The following is a 20,045-nucleotide window of genomic DNA, read 5'->3' on the forward strand; positions in this document are numbered from 1 at the left end:
AGACATCATTCAGGTAAAAAAGCATACGATGCAAAGATACATGACATGCAAACAAAACAGTAGGATAAAAACATATGAAGATACACGCTATGAAAACAAAACAGTAGGATAAAAACCTTCAGGAGAAAACCAACTGGAAAACATCCTCCCCGACTGAGTGCAGCGTATGAGCTCTGAGGGTTCGAACTGCAATATTGATATTTAATCTTGATATGTCAAATAGTTGTCTGGTTCCAACTGTCAACTGTCCAACAAGCTCGTGGATGAATAAAACTGTTTTAACTCATTTTATATGAAACTGTCATGAATATTTTCCATAAAATACTACTGCCATGAAAGTCTGTCAAAAGTCTTCTTGTCTCTCACTTACGCCAGAACAGTATGTACTTTAATGCTTCACCGCAGAAAACCACACACACACACACACACACACACACACACATTAATAGGTGCACCTGAAACCTGCTAAACCACAACCATCGCATCATGCAGGTCTGCACATGTTGGGCTGTAGGACCATTGAGTTTGTTTTTCTCCGTTCCCTCCCCTGACAAGACATGACACATGCTTATGATAGAGCAGCTGTAAACAGTTGTTCCCTCACCAGCCTACCTTTTTCTTTACCTTGAAGTTACTAAGACATAAAAAAGACATATTAATAAGGTTCTGGTTTTAAAATGCATCTTGGGCAATTGCATCACAAGTGGACAGCTGAGACACCTTTACACCTGCCTCTGTCATGTATCTCCAAAGTGTCTAGATGACCACTTGTATTCAAATTTTGTTCCTGCCTACATCACGTCTTCTAGAAGGTCAAAGGGCCCTGTGCACAGTCATGTAAACAACACTAAACCTGCAACATACTGTCATTATATTTTTATACTCCAACCATGGACAGTGTCTTGCAAAAGTATTCATCCCCCTTGGTGTTTGTCCTGTTTTGTCACATTACAAGCTGGAATTAAAATGGATTTTTGGAGGGTTAGCACCATTTGATTTACACAACACGCCGACCACTTTAAAGGTGATTTTTTTTTTTTAATTGTGACACAAGCAATAATTAAGATGAAAAAAAACAACAACATCAGAAATCTGGAGTGTGCATAAGTATTCACCCCTGCAAAGCCAATACTTTGGTAGAGTCACCTTTTGCTGCAATTACAGCTACAAGTCTCTTGGAGTAGGTCTTGATTAGCTTAGCACAGTGATTCTCAAACTGTGGTACGCGGGCTCCATTCTAGTGGTACGCCAAAGAATCACTTAATTAAATATAAATAAAATTTAAAAAATAAAACGTGAAATACTATCCATAATATCCGAATGGATGAAAATATCTTATCAACCGATGACAAGAAAATGAAAGGAGATACAAATTAAGTTAATAATTTTAAAAAGTTTGCAAGTGCTTCTGGGTAGCCATACGTAGCGTACGTACGCATTCCCGCCGGTTCCGCTGACAGACGGTTATCCGCCATTGGTAGACTCGGCTGTGATGGGAAAAGGTGGAGGTGGCTTTGCTAATTATGACGAGTACGACAAAATTACTGTCGTGGCTTAAATCCGCGAATGTGAGCGTGGATCAAAAGAGAGGGAGAACTGAAGAGGACGTGTGTGAGCCGAGTGCAGATGCTAACGACAGTGGCAAAACCAGCCCCAGAACTGCTAGCAAATGGCAGAAACCAGTGAGGAGGAAGTATGACGAAAAATACATAAAACTGGGATTCATTTGGAGCGGGACAGAGGAGCTGCCCAGGCCGCAGTGTGTTGTATGCGGCGACGTTCTGAGCAATGAGTCCATGAAACCGTCGCATCTCAAACGGCATCTTACAACCAAACATACAGCACTAAAGGACAAACCAATGGATTTTTTTTTTACGAAAACGTGATGAACTGAAGCAGTCCAAGTCCACCATTCTGTCCTATGGTACACCCGTAGCCAAAGCACAGGAAGCTTCATATCGTGCCAGCCTCCTGATCGCCAGACCCGAGCCGCACACAATCGGGGAACTGCTGTGTTTACCATTAGCCAAAGAGATGACGCGTATCATGTGTGGAGAGAAAGCTGCCAGAGAGTTAAACTTGGTGCCGCTTTCAAATGACACCGTGTCAAGGAGAATAAACGACATGGCTGACGATGTTAAAAAGACACTGATTGAGCGCATTAAGAACAGTAGATATTTTGCCATACAGCTTGATGAGACTACATATGTTGCAGATTTGGCCAATTTATTGGTTTATGTGAGATATGAATATGACGGTGTGGCACAGGAGGACTTTATGTTCTGTAAATCACTGGAGACCAGAACTACATCAGAGCAAATATTCCAGTTACTGAACAAGTTCATCCAGGAGCATGGCTCGGACTGGACGTTGCAGGACTGTGTTCACACACTCAAAAAAAAAACATTGGATTTACTTAACCGAGTTATGGCAACCGGTCCCACGAAACTGTTAATTTAGATGTATTGAATACAGTTATGTTGAGTTTTTCAACACATAACTGTATTCAATACATCTAAATTAACACAGTTTCGTGGGACCGGTTGCCATAACTCGGTTAAGTAAATCCACTGTTTTATTTTTTTGAGTGCAGAGGCATGCACACCACGGGCGATTGCTCTAAGACAACGAGGGAGGCTCAGCCTCCTCTAAAAATGCCCTTATAACTTTAATGCGTGCGTGAGTTTTTCCCCCTCGTGACAGCGCGATGCAGCCCAGCCTCAGTGGGCTTCAATGGCATTTGGGAGCTCTGCGCTTTCAATCTCAAAATGCAAGACGGTTATTGGACAAATACTGCGAAAATGCCCGCCTACGGACTCCAAGCCTCACAGTGGGAGGGACATGGCAGTTTCCGCGAGGAGACTGGTGATTGGTGAAAGCGGCCAGATATTTTCTTTGATTGACAGCTCGTTTCAAATATAGACAGGCAGCGGTGAATTTCAGTTCAGTCCCATGCGGATTCGCAAGTGCTGTGGTGTATTGTAAGAGATCAGCTTACATTTCGATTTCATTCATTACATACGGTTTCTACCAGCTTTTTTAGTTTGTATATATTTTCATTGTAAATAAAGTGTAAATATAGTGTTGTCAAGTTTGCTATCTTAGTTCCAGAAATGTTGTTTATTTGAGTGACTGAACTTGAACTTGAGGGGGCTAGTCAGCTAGCAAGAAAGCTGCGCACGGATGCCAAGCATTGCTGATTTAATTTTGGCGAAGCCATTTGCCAGTCTTCCTTTCGAGGAAAAAATTAAAATTAAAGAGCAGGGTAGACCAACGCCTCAAATTGACTTGGTGAAAAAGGTAGGGAATAATACTCGTTCCTTTCAGCTCTCCTGGTACGAGAAAGTGAATTGGCTAACAGCAAGTGACCCACATCAACAACAGTAAATAGGCTACTTTAGTAATATGTCATGGATGGACCAAAAATATAGAATCTATTTAAAATGTTTATGCTGAGTATATTATATTGGAATATATATTTTTATGGATATGAATTAAACACAGTTACAATTTGGAAAACATTTTTAAACAAAAACACAGCCGAGAACATTTCACACTACAGACCTGGATTAAAAGTGAAGGGTTATCAAAATTGTCAATAAAACATTTCTCAGTCAAAATAAGTAAAATAGGAGTTTGCATGTTCTCCTCGTGTCCGCGTGGGTTTCCTCCGGGTGCTCCGGTTTCCCCCACAGTCCAAAGACATGCAGGTTAGGTTAACTGGTGACTCTAAATTGACCGTAGGTGTGAATGTGAGTGTGAATGGTTGTCTGTGTCTATGTGTCAGCCCTGTGATGACCTGGCGACTTGTCCAGGGTGTACCCCGCCTTTCGCCCGTAGTCAGCTGGGATAGGCTCCAGCTTGCCTGCGACCCTGTAGAAGGATAAAGCGGCTAGAGATAACGAGACGAGACGAATAAGTAAAATATAGGGAAAGTGTCATTGAATGAAATGTGTGGCACCCAGCTCTACTGCTGAGGTTCCTGACAAAGAGCTGCTTTCAATAATGATCAATTTTTAAACAACATGCCACAATTTTAAAATATAAAATGTTAAAATCTACCCCCCCCAACACCACCATCATGTATATTGGACAGTAGGCTAATGGGCCAAAAGAACCTGTTATTTCACAGTTTGTGACCCTGCCAACAATCAGCCAGATCAGAGGCAAGAGTATGGGTAAAATTGATGTGTTTTTTCTTTTAAAATCTGGAAATGTCGTAACCGACCAGCCTCCCCTGTTTGAAAGACTACCAGCCGCCACTGATGCACACCCATCACATTAAGCTCAGTAAGTTGCCAATCAATAGTCAATCAGTCAATACTCTGTGTATATTTAACATTATAAGCTGTTATTCTTAATGCTTTTCCTCACTTTTGTTTTATTCTTAAACTTATTGTTCTTCCTCTGTTTGTGGGTGTGTGTTTCTGTTTCAGAAAGCAGTCACTGGAGTTAAGAAACAGCAAGAACTGCAGCTATGCATAGCCTGTTTTGATTTTTTTCAAGTACATCAAGTACAGTACTTTTTTTTACTTAACATTTAAGTACAGTACAGTTATTTAACTTTTAAGTACATTTTCATTTAATCTTTAAGAACTGTCTTTTAATATTTATTTTAGTACAATGTTTTATTTCACTTTTATGTGCAACTAATTTTATTTGATTCATTATTTAAGGACAGTGACAGTGTTTTATTTTCCTATATTTAAACACAGTGTTACTGTTCAAAGTACTGTGTGTAATGTTACAGTGGCCAACAATATTAAATATACTTGTTAAATAAAACCTCCGGGCAGCACGGTGGTGTAGTGGTTAGCGCTGTCACCTCACAGCAAGAAGGTCCCGGGTTCGAGCCCCGTGGCCGGCGAGGGCCTTTCTGTGCGGAGTTTGCATGTTCTCCCCGTGTCCGCGTGGGTTTCCTCCGGGTGCTCCGGTTTCCCCCACAGTCCAAAGACATGCAGGTTAGGTTAACTGGTGACTCTAAATTGAGCGTAGGTGTGAATGTGAGTGTGAATGGTTGTCTGTGTCTATGTGTCAGCCCTGTGATGACCTGGCGACTTGTCCAGGGTGTACCCCGCCTTTCACCCGTAGTCAGCTGGGATAGGCTCCAGCTCGCCTGCGACCCTGTAGAAGGATAAAGCGGCTAGAGATAATGAGATGAGATGAGATAAAACCTCCGCCTTGTTTTTAATGAATACTTAGGCCTACTACGCTACTGTATTTTAATGTTGGTCATTATGGTGGTACTTGGAGAGCCAAGTATTTTCTGAGGTGCTACTTGGTGAAAAAAGTTTGAGAACCACTGGCTTAGCACATCTAGCCACTGGGATTTTTGCCCATTCCTCAAGGCAAAACTGCTCCAACTCCTTCAAGTTAGATTTCCTTACAGAAAACTTTACTATATCAATGGTTGAACATATTTTTAATCAATTTATATGAAGCATCCACCACATAGTGAACGGGCCTGTGAAAAAGTATGCAATATATAAATGACAATGTTTTGGAAAGAGTGCATTAAAATTAATTTGCAGCTACACTACTGACAGAGCTGCTGTTATAGAAAATTAATCAGTGTTCTAACATTGTGGGAAATAAGGAATTTTAAGCAGACTGTCACAGGACAGGCAAGTCTGAAATGTTGTTTGTCTGCCCAAATTTCAGTCTGTCTGAATGACAGGCCAAAAGCCCAGAACAATGTGGCCAGGGGTCCAGGGCCTGCCTTAGGGCCCCAGATGCTGAAGGGCTTTAGATGCCTGGAAACGGCTTCTCAGCTATTTCCAGGCACAATTTTGTGATCTTCAAAGGCCAAATTACACTAGACATTTGTCGCTAATTACACTATAAATTGAATATAATTTACAAGAAAATGTCAGAAAATTCAAGAAAAACCTGCTTAAAGTTCTACCCAAGAAAACAGTAGCACACACAGGTCAGTTCCATGTCTAGAAAAAAGTCTGGGGGGCCCAAGGATGTTCCAGTTGGTTACAACTTACTAGGACTCAGAAAGAGCGACTATAATCACACTCATGAAACATTCTGTCAACAATGACTATTTTATACAATGTTTATAATAAGTCTATAAGAAATTGATTAATTAACAATACAACGATTCTTACATAATAGAGTTAAAATTTTGAGGACGAGAGTCCAAGTCACTTTGGAACAAAATTACTTTTAAAATGATTCAGAACTAGACACGGTCATATCATTTGCCATTCAGACTAAAATCTGCTGGACTACAACTTAGAAAATAGACGAAAACACTGCGAAGGAGAAACCAATTGAAACCGAAAGAGTGAAAGTGATTATCATGCCGTTACCATGGGAAGAGTCTTTCATGAATGTGTAAGTGTACGCTCAGCGCTCTGACTCCGGTGTGACTGAGTAAGGGGACAAGTTTCATGTTTCATCTAATTTAGATAATTTCTCATCTCATCTCATTATCTCTAGCCGCTTTATCCTGTTCTACAGGGTCGCAGGCAAGCTGGAGCCTATCCCAGCTGACTACGGGTGAAAGGCGGGGTTCACCCTGGACAAGTCGCCAGGTCATCACAGGGCTGACACATAGACACAGACAACCATTCACACTCACATTCACACCTACGCTCAATTTAGAGTCACCAGTTAACCTAACCTGCATGTCTTTGGACTGTGAGGGAAACCGGAGCACCCGGAGGAAACCCACGCGGACACGGGGAGAACATGCAAACTCCGCACAGAAAGACCCTCGCCGGCCATGGGGCTCGAACCCGGACCTTCTTGCTGTGAGGCGACAGTGCTAACCACTACACCACCGTGCCACCCATTTAGATAATTTAAAAACGATAATATTATTTGGCAATGGGCACACAGGAAAGTGTAAAGTATAAAGTTTCTGTCAACATGCTTGTATCATAAAAACTCGTGAAGATATTTATCTAAATACATGAACTACTCAATCTAAACCTGCCGAGCTTCTCCAGAGAAGCTCTCGACCCCAGAGGATGAACATCTCTCAGCTCACCGCTGCTGTTTTGCAGGCCCTCCTGACATGTCCAATGCCAGCCAGGAACTCCTCTACCGTCATTCCTCGACCAGATAATTTCTCCGGGGGTGTTTCTGAATGCAAGGGTTTCCTTCTTCAACATTCATTGTATTTCACGACACTAACAGGTACTTCTGAACAGTAGAAAATCGCCCAGTGTTTGAATTTCCTTACTGGCCATACCTTGAAATGGGCCTCTGCTGTATGGGATCGCGGAGGCAAACCCATAACGCCCTACAGTCTGCTCATTGAGCTCTTCAGAACAGTATTTGACCATCAGCCAGAGGGAATTGAGGTTGGGAACAAACTGCTTACACTGTGGCAAGGAGAAAGAAGCATGGCTGAGTATGCCCTAGAATTCCACATGCTAGCAGCTGGTAGTGGATGGAATGACCCGATGTTGAAGGCTGTTTTTCATCAAGGTCTGGACCCTAACATCTTCACTGAACTGGCCTGCCGAGATGAGCAGCACACTATGGATTCTCTTATCGATCTGGCTATTAAACTGGACATTTTCCTCCATAACCATCCCTCCTTGCAGCAAGTCCATGTTCCTACCCCATCAGCACAGTCTCCTACACCCATGAAGATCTCCAACACATGCACACCTTGCTCAGAAGGAGAAAGAAGATGTCGGGAAGGACTGTGTTTCTACTGTGGTGAGCCCAGTCACCTGCTGAAACAGTGTCCCATCCGGCTGGTGACCACCTCGGGCAGGAAAGCTGCTCCAACACTCCGGTGAGTCACAGACCTTCTTCTGCTCACCCATTCCTTAAGCTCAACATCTTGTTTTCCATATCAGAGTCCTCCCATGTTCCTTCTGCCCTACGAGACTCCAGGCTAGACTCGGGGCAGAGGGTAATTCATTGACTTCGAGGTTGCTCAAAGGCTCAAGCTGTCAATAGAAGAACTTGTGTGTGTGTGTGTGTGTGTGTGTGTGTGTGTGTGTAGACCAGTTTCCTTCCTCTTCAATGAAATGATAAATGAAGACCTGAGAAGATAAAAGTGAATAAATAGAAAATACATGTATATAAAAATGTTCCTGTTGAGTTGTAAATGTATCCACTGCCCCCTGTTGGCCATCTGCAGCATTTACACTTCTGTTACTCTTGAATCATCATAAATGCCTGTGTCTCATCAAGGTTTTCTGTTTAATATGCATGTTGGAACTTGCAATAAAGTGCTTTAATGGTGTATCCCACTTGCGCAAAGTTTTTAACATCTGGTACCTTATAGTCATGGGCGGAGTTTGCCATGTGAGGTGGGAGGGGCCAGGGTAATAGGGCAAAAAGTTCATGTTGACATCAGATTACTATCTGCTGGTTGGCATCAGAGTGACCAAGACATTATAAAGTGGCCATTCTACCATAAAACCATACAATAACCTGTCTTAAAGCGAGACAGACTTTCAATTTCATAAAATCGGTGAAATTTAGTTCCGTCTGAAATGTGGTGATTGTGATATCTGTTTATTTCCGTCATATCTCACAAAATATCAGGCCATTCTGTGGCTGGGAAGTTATTTAATTTGAGGGGATTAAAGCAAATAATGTGCATGAAATCGCTCGCTTGGCACAGTCAGGCAGACAGAGGAAGTCCGTGTGCACATGCGCAGGTTTACCTTCTTCTTCTTCTTTTGGGTTTTACGGCAGCTGGCATCCACAGTGTTGCATTACTGCCATCTACAGGTTTCCCTTTGAGCGTGCACTGACAGTTCCATCATTCTGTCGCTAAACGAACAGCTGATCACACCGAGGTGCTCGCTGAGCGCCCATATTTATTAGTTTGGTCCTGCGTTTCCTTTCCTTCGTATAGAACATAACGTCTTTTCTTCTCGCTTTCTTTCCGTTACTGTAGTCGCTCTTTCACGTTTCATTCGCACACTCACGTCCTCCATTTTTCTCTCCTGTTTCAAATTTGTATCCCACAATGCCTTGAGTGAATGAGGAAAGCCCACCACGTGATGTGATGCATGATGTAGTGTCTTGAATTGGGTCATGGTGAAGCAGGAAAAAATAGCGGAGAATTTAGGGCCACGTGGAGATAAATTCATTAACTGTTCTATTTAAAAAAATGAATAAAATTGGAAGGCTGTGATTTGAATTCAGTCGCTTTCGGTCACTAAACAAAAGAATTAAGTGTCTGGAAAATTCTTTGTATGACCTCCACTTGAAAAATCTGAAAGGCAGTACAGCTTTAATGTAGGTAAGCTTTTGTCTTGTCATGTTTAAAGAAAATGTTCACAGCAAAATTCATTAATTAATGTGTTAATTAATTCAATAAATTTAATTCATTAAGTTCAATAAATGAGTAAATCCTAAAATACACAAATTCCCAATTTAGTCTTTATATATTATATTATATTATATTATATTATATTATATTATATTATATTATATTATATTATATTATATTATATTATAAATTGGTCCTTTTTACATTTTCCGACAGTTTAAACTGACAGCAGGTTTATCCAATCAGATTCGTGGTCTCGTGTGGTCTTGACCAATCAGAACTCTGGGCTCCTCCCAAACGCGGAAGTAAAGGAACTGTTTTGAGCAGAGGTCGCTCCTGAACCGCGAATCAGTAAAAATAAATAACTAAATAAAATAAAATCGGGGAAATTTTATGAACTGAGTGCATTTGTGATTGTTGGTTACGCGTTAAGTTAAAAAAGGTAAATAAATCGAACAGATCAGGCGCAAAATAACCTTTTTGTCTCAAAGATCTGCTGCAAGCTTGAACTGAACACTTCCGGTTCCTGAAAGGTCATGACAGCATCACATGGAGGAGTGAACATCTGGATTAAACACGTGTTTAAGGAGTAAAAAAGTGCATGAGTTTATTTTTTAAAAATCTTGTGAAGTGTATGAAGCTGTTCTGGAGTCTCCTAGGCTGGAGGTGAGATGTGCAGTCCTCAGGTCAGGTGTCCAGGAGAACTGGAGGAGGAATGGGATGGGGCAAAGCAGGTGTGCCTCAGGGTTCAACACCAGGACCTCACTACAGAGTCTGAAGCTGCCACTCTGGAGTGTCCTTCTGTCAGTATGGAGCCTGGAGATGCCTCTAATGAGGTTAAATGTACCACTGTAGGATCTTCAGCTGCCAGTCTGGGGTCTGCAGGTGGCACCAAGGAGGCTTTTGTTGCCACTGTGGAGTCTAAAGGCGTCCTGATGGAGTCCTCTATTGTAGCTGCCATTTTGGAGGATAAAAATGTCACTTTGGAGTTGGAAGGTGCCACTTTGGAGTCTTCTGTTGCTATTCCGCAGTCTACGGATGCCACTCTGGGGTCTCATGATGCCACTCTGGGGTCTCATGATGCCACTTTGGGGTCTCATGATGCCACTTCGGGGTCTCATGATGCCATGTTGGAGTCTTCCAGTGCTACCGTGAAATCTGCTGGTGCCCATGAGAAGGCAGAAGGCAGCAATGTCCAAGTGGTTAGTTACTCTACACCAGGGGTCTTCAATCCTATCCGCAAAGGGCCGGTGTAGCTGCAGGCTTTCATTACAGCCAAATTGGAGGCTCACTTGATTGTTGACTGGAGATGAGGGTGAAATGATTAAACAAGTGAAATCAGGTGTAGCTCCTGCTTGGTTGGAATGAAAGCCTGCAGCCACACTGGCCCTTTGTGGATAGGATTGAGGACCCCTGCTCTACACAGTTCCTCATCTTATCGTCCGCGTGGCTTAGAATTTTTAAAATGTTGCAATAAGTTCAGTCGAGCTGCGATATAACTTGCATTCTAAAGTCATGTTTTGCAGTGTTTTCTCTTCAAATCCCCCGATTGTTTCTCTCTCCATCCTCAGTCCGTCATCATTCCAGTCTATAACGGCGCTAAATGGCTGGATGAAAGCCTTCAGGCTGTTTTCGATCAGGACTTCCAGGGAACGTTGGAGATCTCACTGTTTGATGACGCCAGTACGGTACGCAGACTTTAAAAACGTCAGGAAGGTTAGGGTTATATATAGAGTCGTAACCACAGAAACAGTAGTCTGTATTTTCTTAATCCACCCCCAGTGACTGGAAATCAGTAAAATCAGTCACTGGGGTTTGATGAGGAATATAAAGGAGTATAAAATGCTGATTTTTTTTTTTTCTCTCTCCAGAGTCAATCTTCAGTTGAAATTAATTTAGTTTTGAAAATGCACACGACACTTTGGAAAGCAGCAAATGTAAATACACGACTGAAGAAAACTGTTGTTTAAATAAGGCTACGATACTCCGCGTGTGTAAGTCTAAGTGCAAAATATTACTCCGTGCAAAGGCCCAAATATTAAATCTAAAAAGTATTTCTTAAATCTTATTGAATAAAAAAGATATAATCTCTAAATTATGCTAATGTATAAAGGTAGTAAGTTTTATATTATACCATACAGTGAGAAAATATGGATTGCAGACATTTAGTCATTTATTAATGTCACAAGTGGAACTTTTTAAAAATGTATTATTATTATTATTTTTTAAAGTAAACCATTAAACTCTCTGGTTTTGGTCTGTACAAACCCGTGATATGTGTTCGCCAAACATGCTGCATGGTTTTCCCCAAAGTGTTTTAGCGTGTCGGGCCCAATCCGCTCGCTCTGCCTGCTGATACGCTCAGTCGCTTTAGTTAAAAGCCGATCCGCTTAGATTTATACCGATACGTTACATTTCCTACCCACAAGTAACGAGATCCACAGGAGAGCAAATAACAGATCCATTTACATACTGATTGATATTTGTGTTAAACAAGCCGTCTTTTTTTTCCAATGTTTGTGCTGATTTTGTCAAAGTAATATGTCCGCGTGGTATGATGGAAACAAACTGTAATCTGTTGGCTGTGTCAAGATCACATGTTCAAACCGTCCAATAAAAACATCGAAAGAAAACGTCAGACATCCCGGAATTTTCCGATTCATTATAAGCGATCTCATTGGCTGCCGATGTTGTCCCGCACCAGACGGACAAAGCCGACTGATTTTAATCACAAAAGTTTGACCTCGTCTATTATCATTATGGCTTCGATCAAAGATTGGTTGACTAAACGTTGACAAACCCACTTGAGTGATGGCGCACAAAACCAGACAACTGTCAACGAAAACATCGTCAATTTTGATCACAGCGAGTGAGCGACTGGCTCAAAAAGCACTCGCTGGACAATTTGATCCACATCAGCATGGATGGCAGTGAGATGGACTATGAGAGGGTTGCCCAACATCGGGCCAAGCAAACGCCAAGGAGAATTAATCTGCTTTAAAGGAGTAGAAAACTTAATCCATTAGTTTGGGTTTGCAGAAAGATTATGTACTTATAAACACTCTTGCCAAGTGAAATTGTCCAAATGTGTCGAATACAGCATAATTTCAAATAATAATCATAAGCATTTTTGGCGGTGTGATGTCACTGGGATCCATTTAACAAAAGGGAGCTCCGGATTATTCTTTTGTTAAAGGCTCACAGTGACATCACACTGCCAAATACGCTTATTATTATTCCTCAAAATTATGCTACATTTGACACTTATAAACAAATTCTCTTCATGAATGTGTTAAGTACATCATCTTTCTGCAAACTTAAATGTATGAATTAAGTTTTCTTTCCCTTTAAATGTGTTTTAATCTTAATCTAGTCCATTTAATAAAGTGCCAAAATTTAAACTTTATAATATGCAGCTGCCTTACTTTTCTTTTCAGTGTATCTTAGTTCTACATGTATTACGGTAATTGCATCAGAAACATTCTAAATCATTACAGTTATAGTAATACAGCAACTTATTTTAAGGTGGCAGGTCTGAGGTTCAGATCCCTTTGTGATCAACAGGAGGTCATGATGATCGATTCTCTTCACTGGATTGTGTAAGATGGAGCAAACCACTGTTCATATCTTCATGCACATTTTTGTTACAACACGACTTGATCATAGATAATTAAGGAATCCCTGTAGATTTTCAATCTGTCATAGACCTCAATAATCTATAACAAAACAGTTTAACTTGCATGTTGAACTTTAAGGTGAAATTTCAAATGTGTTTACATTAATACTGTTTAGGTTAGAAATCATTGAAATGCTGGTAAAATCTACCCTATAATCATCATGAATCTAAAACCTCTCAGAGACCCTGAAAATGCACCTGAGAGCATCTATTTTCAAAAAAATTTCAGGGGGGGGCATGCCCCCGGACCCCCCAGTTTCGTTTCACGCCTTCGGTGCTTGCTTTCACGCTGTTGGCGCTCAATTGTCTGTATTATCATGCCAGAATTTAGGGCTTAAATTTTTTTCTGGGGAAAACACTGCACGCACACAGAAAACAGTGATTCAATGTCATGTCACCAAATAGAACAAGGAAGTGAGGCACGAGTTATAAAACAAAACCCACTTATTTATATCCCTCTTAAAGGGTTAATCAGACCACATCTGATGTTTTTTTGGGACTTAATTCACGTTGCTCCTTCACTATTAATTTTTGAGACTGACGAGGCACTAAATACTGAGCAATTCCAGCGTTATGGACGTGACACTTGAACTCAAAATGGCAACAAATGACCCAGTGCATGTTTTATTGTCTCCCAGTATTTAAACAGGTGTTGCATATTTTAAGGCTGTACCATACTGGAGAAGTGATAGAACAAGAACAATTCCCATAGTACATCTAGGGCATGCCAGAAAACGCCAATAAAAGATGCGTTATGGATGTGACAGAAAAAGTATCACTTTTCTTGGGTGACTGTACATTTTTATCAAACTCTGTGAAATTGTAAACCTAATGTCGAAATGGAGATATCCGTTTGATAGAGGGGTCCAAGGTGAATATTAAAAAATCTTTGTTTAAAATATTTTGTATTTCATGCAGAGTTTCGGAAGGAAAAGTCAGCGTTATGGATGTGACGAAATTCCGTTATGGATGTGACGCGTCTGAAATAGACATGGCATATGTTTAGAAAATCAGCAATTTAACCACCATAACCCTTTGAAAAACTCTCTAAATATCAGCTAAAACTATCAAAGTTCTTAAATAATATTTAGGATGGCTATTGTTTTGCTGTTTTGTGGATTTTAGCATACATTTCTGTGGCTTGTGGCAATAATATAGAATTGTACATGATCAAAGTTGATTTTAGCTTGGGGTTTACATTATAAGAAAGAAAGACTGACAGTGACATATTAGGTTGGTTACAAATTGGTTCAACTTATTCACATCTGTAAAATACAGGCCTAGGTGAGATCTCTGGGAGTGGTTTTGATGTATTACATGTTGCTTTATTTTTGCATGGTGAGGTTGACATTTACATGGAATTGCCCTACTGTGGAATTATTTTCTCCTTACTATGAAGTTTGGCATCTTAAACAAGTGTCGGGAAATCTTGCAGCCCGACTCTGCAGCCTCCAATGTTTAAGCGAACTGCTGAAACCATAATGTTTAAAGATTAAATCGTAGGCTAATCAAACCAAAGAAAAACACAGCCTTTCCAGAACGTTGTCTGCCGAAGCCTGTTTAACCTACAAAAGGCTTAATAGCAAAGGTCTTGCTGCGGCTTCAACTTTTCACCTGATCACCTTTCAATAGGCAAATATCATTATTACTACTACTACAAAAGGCCTACTGTAGTATTAGTAGTAGACAAGTAACCTAGTCGCCTAGTAGTAGGACAGCCAAATAGTTTCATCAGTGGCCCACGCCGAGCCTCCCCGGGACTAGACAGTAGCGGAGGCTGTATTTATTTATTTATTTATTTATTCCTATCTAGCGCAACAACTTATTCCTTTACATATACTCAAACATAGCACAAGAAAGGGTTCAACAACAGGCAATCACAGCAGCTTGGTGAAGTTCTAAATCACATCAGTGTCAGACCTATGGGCCTACCCCCCCTTTTTTTTCTTCCTCGGATCTGCATCAATCTCATTATTGACCTTTAGCGCTCCCAGTTGACGGAAATCCGTCGTAGCGACGGAAAACTTTAATCCATGCAGTCGGCTTTGTCCATCTGGTCGGGGACAACATCGGCAGCCAATGAGATCGCTTATAATGAATCGGAAAATTCCGTGATGTCTGACGTTTTCTTTCGATGTTTTTATTGGACGGTTTGAACACGTGATCTTGACACAGCCAACAGATTACAGTTTGTTTCCATCATACCACGCGGACATATTACTTTGATAGAATCAGCACAAACATTGGAAAAAAAAGACGGCTTGTTTAACACAAATATCAATCAGTATGTAAATGGATTTTCAAAAAATTTTCAGAGGGGCCACGCCTCCGGACCCCCCTAGTTTCGCTTCGCGCTGTTGGCGCTCAATTGTCTGTGTATTATCATGCCAGAATTTAGGACTTGAATTTTTTCCTGGGGAAAACACTGTGCTGTGAGTTTTGTGTAGATTGGAATTGAATAATTTTCCCCCTAAATCTTTTTAAATTTGTCTCTCTCAGGATAATTCCAGAGCGATTGCTGAAAGCTGGAGAGAGAGGCTGAGGATGAGAGGCGTTACCATGGTGATATCAGGCCATAACACAGACAGACCAAGAGGAGGTGTGCGTGTGGTTATATTACACACACACACACACACACACACACACACACGGTTAGTACTTTAGCACTAATGTGTGTCCCTCCTTCTGTCCTCAGTTGGGTTTGCCAAAAACAAAGCTGTGGCTCAAAGCTCTGGACGATTCCTTTGCTTCCAGGACGCGGTGAGTGTGTGTGAGAAAGACAGAGAGACGTCTAGTAGATCTGTGAAGATGTGGTGCTGAAGCAGGTGTTGGACAAATCTGTCAGGGAAAAAAAAAAAAAAAGATTAACAAGTTTTGTGTGTGTGGAGGCCAGTCGGAAATATCAGGCCATTTTGTGCTGACGTGGGAAAGAAGTGGCTTGAATCACTGCGATATCCATCATAGATGTTTTTTACACACGTGCACTCAAGCCTGCCAACTGAACATTCTCAAAAACATGCCAGATACCATATATTATACTGTGTGTGTGTGAGAGAGAGAGATACACAAATATGAATCCTGTCCAGGGTACAGAAGCCAAAACACACACAAGAAACACCAAGCACCTGGAAATGCACTGTTTCCCATTTTCAGGAATGTGTGTGTGTGTGTGTGTGAGAGAGAGAGAGAGACTGGAAATGGCAGAAATATCATAAATTCAGAGGGAAAATGAGAGACACAACTAGAGAGAGGGCAGACAGACAGATCCAGAGAGACAAAGTGAGGTAGTGAGACAGGCCAAGAGACAGATCGACAGAGGGAGACATAAGTAACTAGAGTGCGAGAGAGACAGATTGGAAGGGAAAAGACGGAGACAGAAGAAGAGAAATAGACGGAGATACAGATAGCGAAGCAAACTGATATGTTTAAAGAGACAGACGGATAGAGAGACAGAAAGACACTTCTACACTCATTGGCCTTTCTCTCCGCTCTGCACGCCACACCGTGTAATGTGTTTAGTTACTGATTATAGTCAATCTGTCTCTTTGCAAGTTTTGGCACCCGGGCAATTCCATGTAAATGTCAACCTCACCCTGCAAGAATAAAGCAACATGTAATAAATCAAAACCACTCCCAGAGATATCACCTAGGCCTGTATTTTACAGATGTGAATAAGTTGAACCAATTTGTCACTAGAATTGTTCCCTTCGCCTTAATATGTCAGTCTTTCTTTCTTATAATGTAAAACCCAAGCTAAAATCAACTTTGATCATGTACAATTCTATATTATTGCCACAAGCCACAGAAACGTATGCTAAAATCCACAAAACAGCAAAACAATAGCCATCCTAAATATTATTTAAGAACTTTGATAGTTTTAGCTGATATTTAGAGAGTTTTTCAAAGGGTTATGGTGGTTAAATTGCTGATTTTCTAAACATATGCCATGTCTATTTCAGACGCGTCACATCCATAACGGAATTTCGTCACATCCATAACGCTGACTTATTCTTCTGAAACTCTGCATGAAATACAAAATATTTTAAACAAAGATTTTTTTTAATATTCACCTTGGACCCCTCTATCAAATGGATATCTCCATTTCGACATTAGGTTTACAATTTCACAGAGTTTGATAAAAATGTACAGTCACCCAAGAAAAGTGATACTTTTTCTGTCACATCCATAACGCATCTTTTATTGCCGTTTTCTGGCATGCCCTAGATGTACTATGGGAATTGTTCTTGTTCTATCTCTTCTCCAGTATGGTACAGCCTTAAAATATGCAACACCTGTTTAAATACTGGGAGACAATAAAACATGCACTGGGTCATTTGTTGCCATTTTGTGTTCAAGTGTCATGTCCATAATGCTGGAATTGCTCACCCCTTGATTTTGTCCAAAGTATAGCTACAAGATAGTGTGTGTGTGTGTGTGTGTGAACGGAGGTTGAGTAAGATGTGCAGATTGAGTAACACAGAGCTCATTGCTGCATCTGCTTCTCTTCACCCAGTTCTCCGTTTGCTCCAGCTATGAGTCACAATGTTCCACGCTGCCAGGCTCAGGATGCAGAGAAGAGAAATGTTCTCACATTTGATTTTCACAACCCTTTTGGTCAAGTTTAGAGTTGCGAAAGTGGAGCCAATCGTCAAGGTTTTACAGAGCAGATGTAATGTGTTCTTGGCCAGCCTGTGAAGCCAACGTTCTCCAACCATGACAAGACCATCAGGCCCACACCTGAAACCATGCTTTCTCCACGGAAACATTGCATCGTCAGTCGGCTAACTGGTTTATTGACAAAACTGATTGTTGCCCCATGTCCAAATATTTTACCAGCAGAGTCACCACGTGTTCTCTTTCTCCAGTGAGATATTCAGACCTCCAGCTGGGCTTTGTCACAGTCAGAGTGTCAGTTTTTCCGAGTAGGCCATCGTATTGGCATTTTAATGTGACGTGTTTGCAGGACAGATTTTAATGGACGGTCGAGGGGTGATGGGAGAAAAGGGCATTTTGTGAACAGGTCACTATTCAAGCTCCAGAAATGGAGACGCACTTTATCCAGCTTGAACTGAGTGCTAAACTTGACCGCATTTTATTAGAGGACTTGCAGCAGGGTGAGGTTCCTCTGGGAGCTTTGGTGAAGACCTGTTTTACTCTTTTAAATTAAAAGAGCATTTACATTTTAGATAGACTTTTTTTTTTTCTAGAACAGTTTCTCCGTCCTGGTTCTGGAACTTTCTTTCCCCTAACTCACTTAGTTTAATCGAGTCCAAGTTTGTTCACTGATAAGTTAGATCCAGGCCAGTGGTTCTTTAGGACCAGGATTGAGAATCGCTCATCTAGAACTTTCTCTTCTTCTTGATGGTACGGTCTTTTGATTTGTCCCTCAGGAGGGAACCTTAATAGTTTGTGTAAAACTCAACAACAGAAGGTTTTCTTTTTATGAAAGTAGGCCTGTCACGATGACAAATTTTGTTGGACGATATATTGTCTCAGAAATTATTACGATAAACGATATTGTTGACGTCTTTTCAAGACAATTTTATGCCGCTAGTAAAATAATAACGATCATGCAAATACACCCTTTCAAAGAACAGTAAACTTTTTAATCGTCAACTTGTTCAATTCAAGAGTGGAGCATAAAAAATATATAAATAAATAACCTAAAGAAATAAAACAACAATCAAACAAAACCACTCAATAAATAAAATACAACCTATGACTCTTAAAAATTGCACTTACACTACCGTTCAAAAGTTTGGGGTCACTTTGAAATGTCCTTATTTTTGAAAGAAAAGCACTGTTCTTTTCAATGAAGATCACTTTAAACTAATCAGAAATCCACTCTATACATTGCTAATGTGGTAAATGACTATTCTAGCTGCAAATGTGTGGTTTTTGGTGCAATATCTCCATAGGTGTATAGAGGCCCATTTCCAGCAACTCTCACTCCAGTGTTCTAATGGTACAATGTGTTTGCTCATTGCCTCAGAAGGCTAATGGATGATTAGAAAACCCTTGTACAATCATGTTAGCACAGCTGAAAACAGTTGAGCTCTTTAGAGAAGCTATAAAACTGACCTTCCTTTGAGCAGATTGAGTTTCTGGAGCATCACATTTGTGGGGTCGATTAAATGCTCAAAATGGCCAGAAAAATGTCTCGACTATATTTTCTATTCATTTTACAACTTATGGTGGGAAATAAAAGTGTGACTTTTCATGGAAAACACAAAATTGTCTGGGTGACCCCAAACTTTTGAACGGTAGTTTAAGTAAATATTAACTTGGCACAGGGTAATAAAGACATTCTTTTCTTTACAGGCAACATTCTGCCAATCCAGTTTCTCAAAGATTAGTACCCAGATAAACAAAGTGCAAAATAACATATTGCCAGCTGTCACTTGGATAAAAGTCACAACAATTAGAACGAGAGAACATGTAGGCGAGGGCGCAGGTTTGGTATTAACACTGGTGGGGACAAAAACCCAATGCCAACCCCCAGTGGTGCCAACTTCTGGTCATTAGAGGGACACAATATTTTTGCTCCATTGTGTTCCACCAAGAGATCCATCATCTCTCCAAAGGCCAGACTTTTAACATTTGAAGTTCAGAACTGTAGTAATTCATAAATAATAATAATAAAACAGTTATGAACTGTTGTTAACTGATTAATTTTACAAGCTAATCTAACGTTACATTCCTCAAGGACAGTTTGCACTGCACTGCAATCGCACTTGCTAATTGACATGGTAGCCGAACTTGCTTGCTGTTTTTGCAAACGCCCCCAGAGCAAATATTCATGAGCAAATTTTGCGTGGTGTTTCACCCAGTGGAAACCTACAGTAACCATTTGTGTACCGCGCATGGAGCGTGATTTTTATTTTTATTTTTCTCCCCCTTCAATCAGAAATATTGGTAGGGACACGTCCATACCCAATTCTACGTCTATGGTCTGTACAACAGAGCAACGTGTTGTTGACTTTTCCCCATTCAGTGGATCCTCTGGCTGGATAACTGTTGCATGCTGGGAGGCCCCGCCTCTGACTGAGAGCCGTGTGAGACGACAGAAAACAGCTCAGCGTTTTATTCAGTCAATGGGTCATGCTAATA

The 20,045-nt window shown here is 40.8% G+C and overlaps 2 protein-coding genes across 8 annotated transcripts in view; one reads left to right on the plus strand and one right to left on the minus strand.

The window, feature by feature from the left end:
- Nucleotides 1-421, minus strand: part of LOC132866454 (adhesion G protein-coupled receptor E3-like) — a 34,144-nt gene extending 33,723 nt beyond the window's left edge. For all 4 annotated transcript variants that reach the window (XM_060899226.1, XM_060899224.1, XM_060899225.1 and 1 more), the window contains exon 1: nucleotides 117-421. In XM_060899226.1, coding sequence (XP_060755209.1) covers nucleotides 117-144 — 28 coding nt within the window. In that variant the 5' untranslated portion in view covers nucleotides 145-421. The remainder of the gene's footprint in view (nucleotides 1-116) is intronic.
- A 9,150-nt stretch (nucleotides 422-9,571) lies between these two features.
- b3gntl1 (UDP-GlcNAc:betaGal beta-1,3-N-acetylglucosaminyltransferase-like 1) overlaps nucleotides 9,572-20,045 on the plus strand; it is a 45,042-nt gene continuing 34,568 nt past the window's right edge. For all 4 annotated transcript variants that reach the window (XM_060899237.1, XM_060899234.1, XM_060899236.1 and 1 more), the window contains exons 1-4: nucleotides 9,572-10,461; nucleotides 10,831-10,947; nucleotides 15,435-15,534; nucleotides 15,631-15,695. In XM_060899237.1, the coding sequence (XP_060755220.1) occupies nucleotides 9,931-10,461; nucleotides 10,831-10,947; nucleotides 15,435-15,534; nucleotides 15,631-15,695 (813 nt within the window). In that variant the 5' untranslated portion in view covers nucleotides 9,572-9,930. The remainder of the gene's footprint in view (nucleotides 10,462-10,830; nucleotides 10,948-15,434; nucleotides 15,535-15,630; nucleotides 15,696-20,045) is intronic.

The sequence above is a fragment of the Neoarius graeffei genome, chromosome 18, assembly GCF_027579695.1.
Source record: "Neoarius graeffei isolate fNeoGra1 chromosome 18, fNeoGra1.pri, whole genome shotgun sequence".
In the NCBI taxonomy this organism is placed as follows: Eukaryota; Metazoa; Chordata; class Actinopteri; order Siluriformes; family Ariidae; genus Neoarius; species Neoarius graeffei.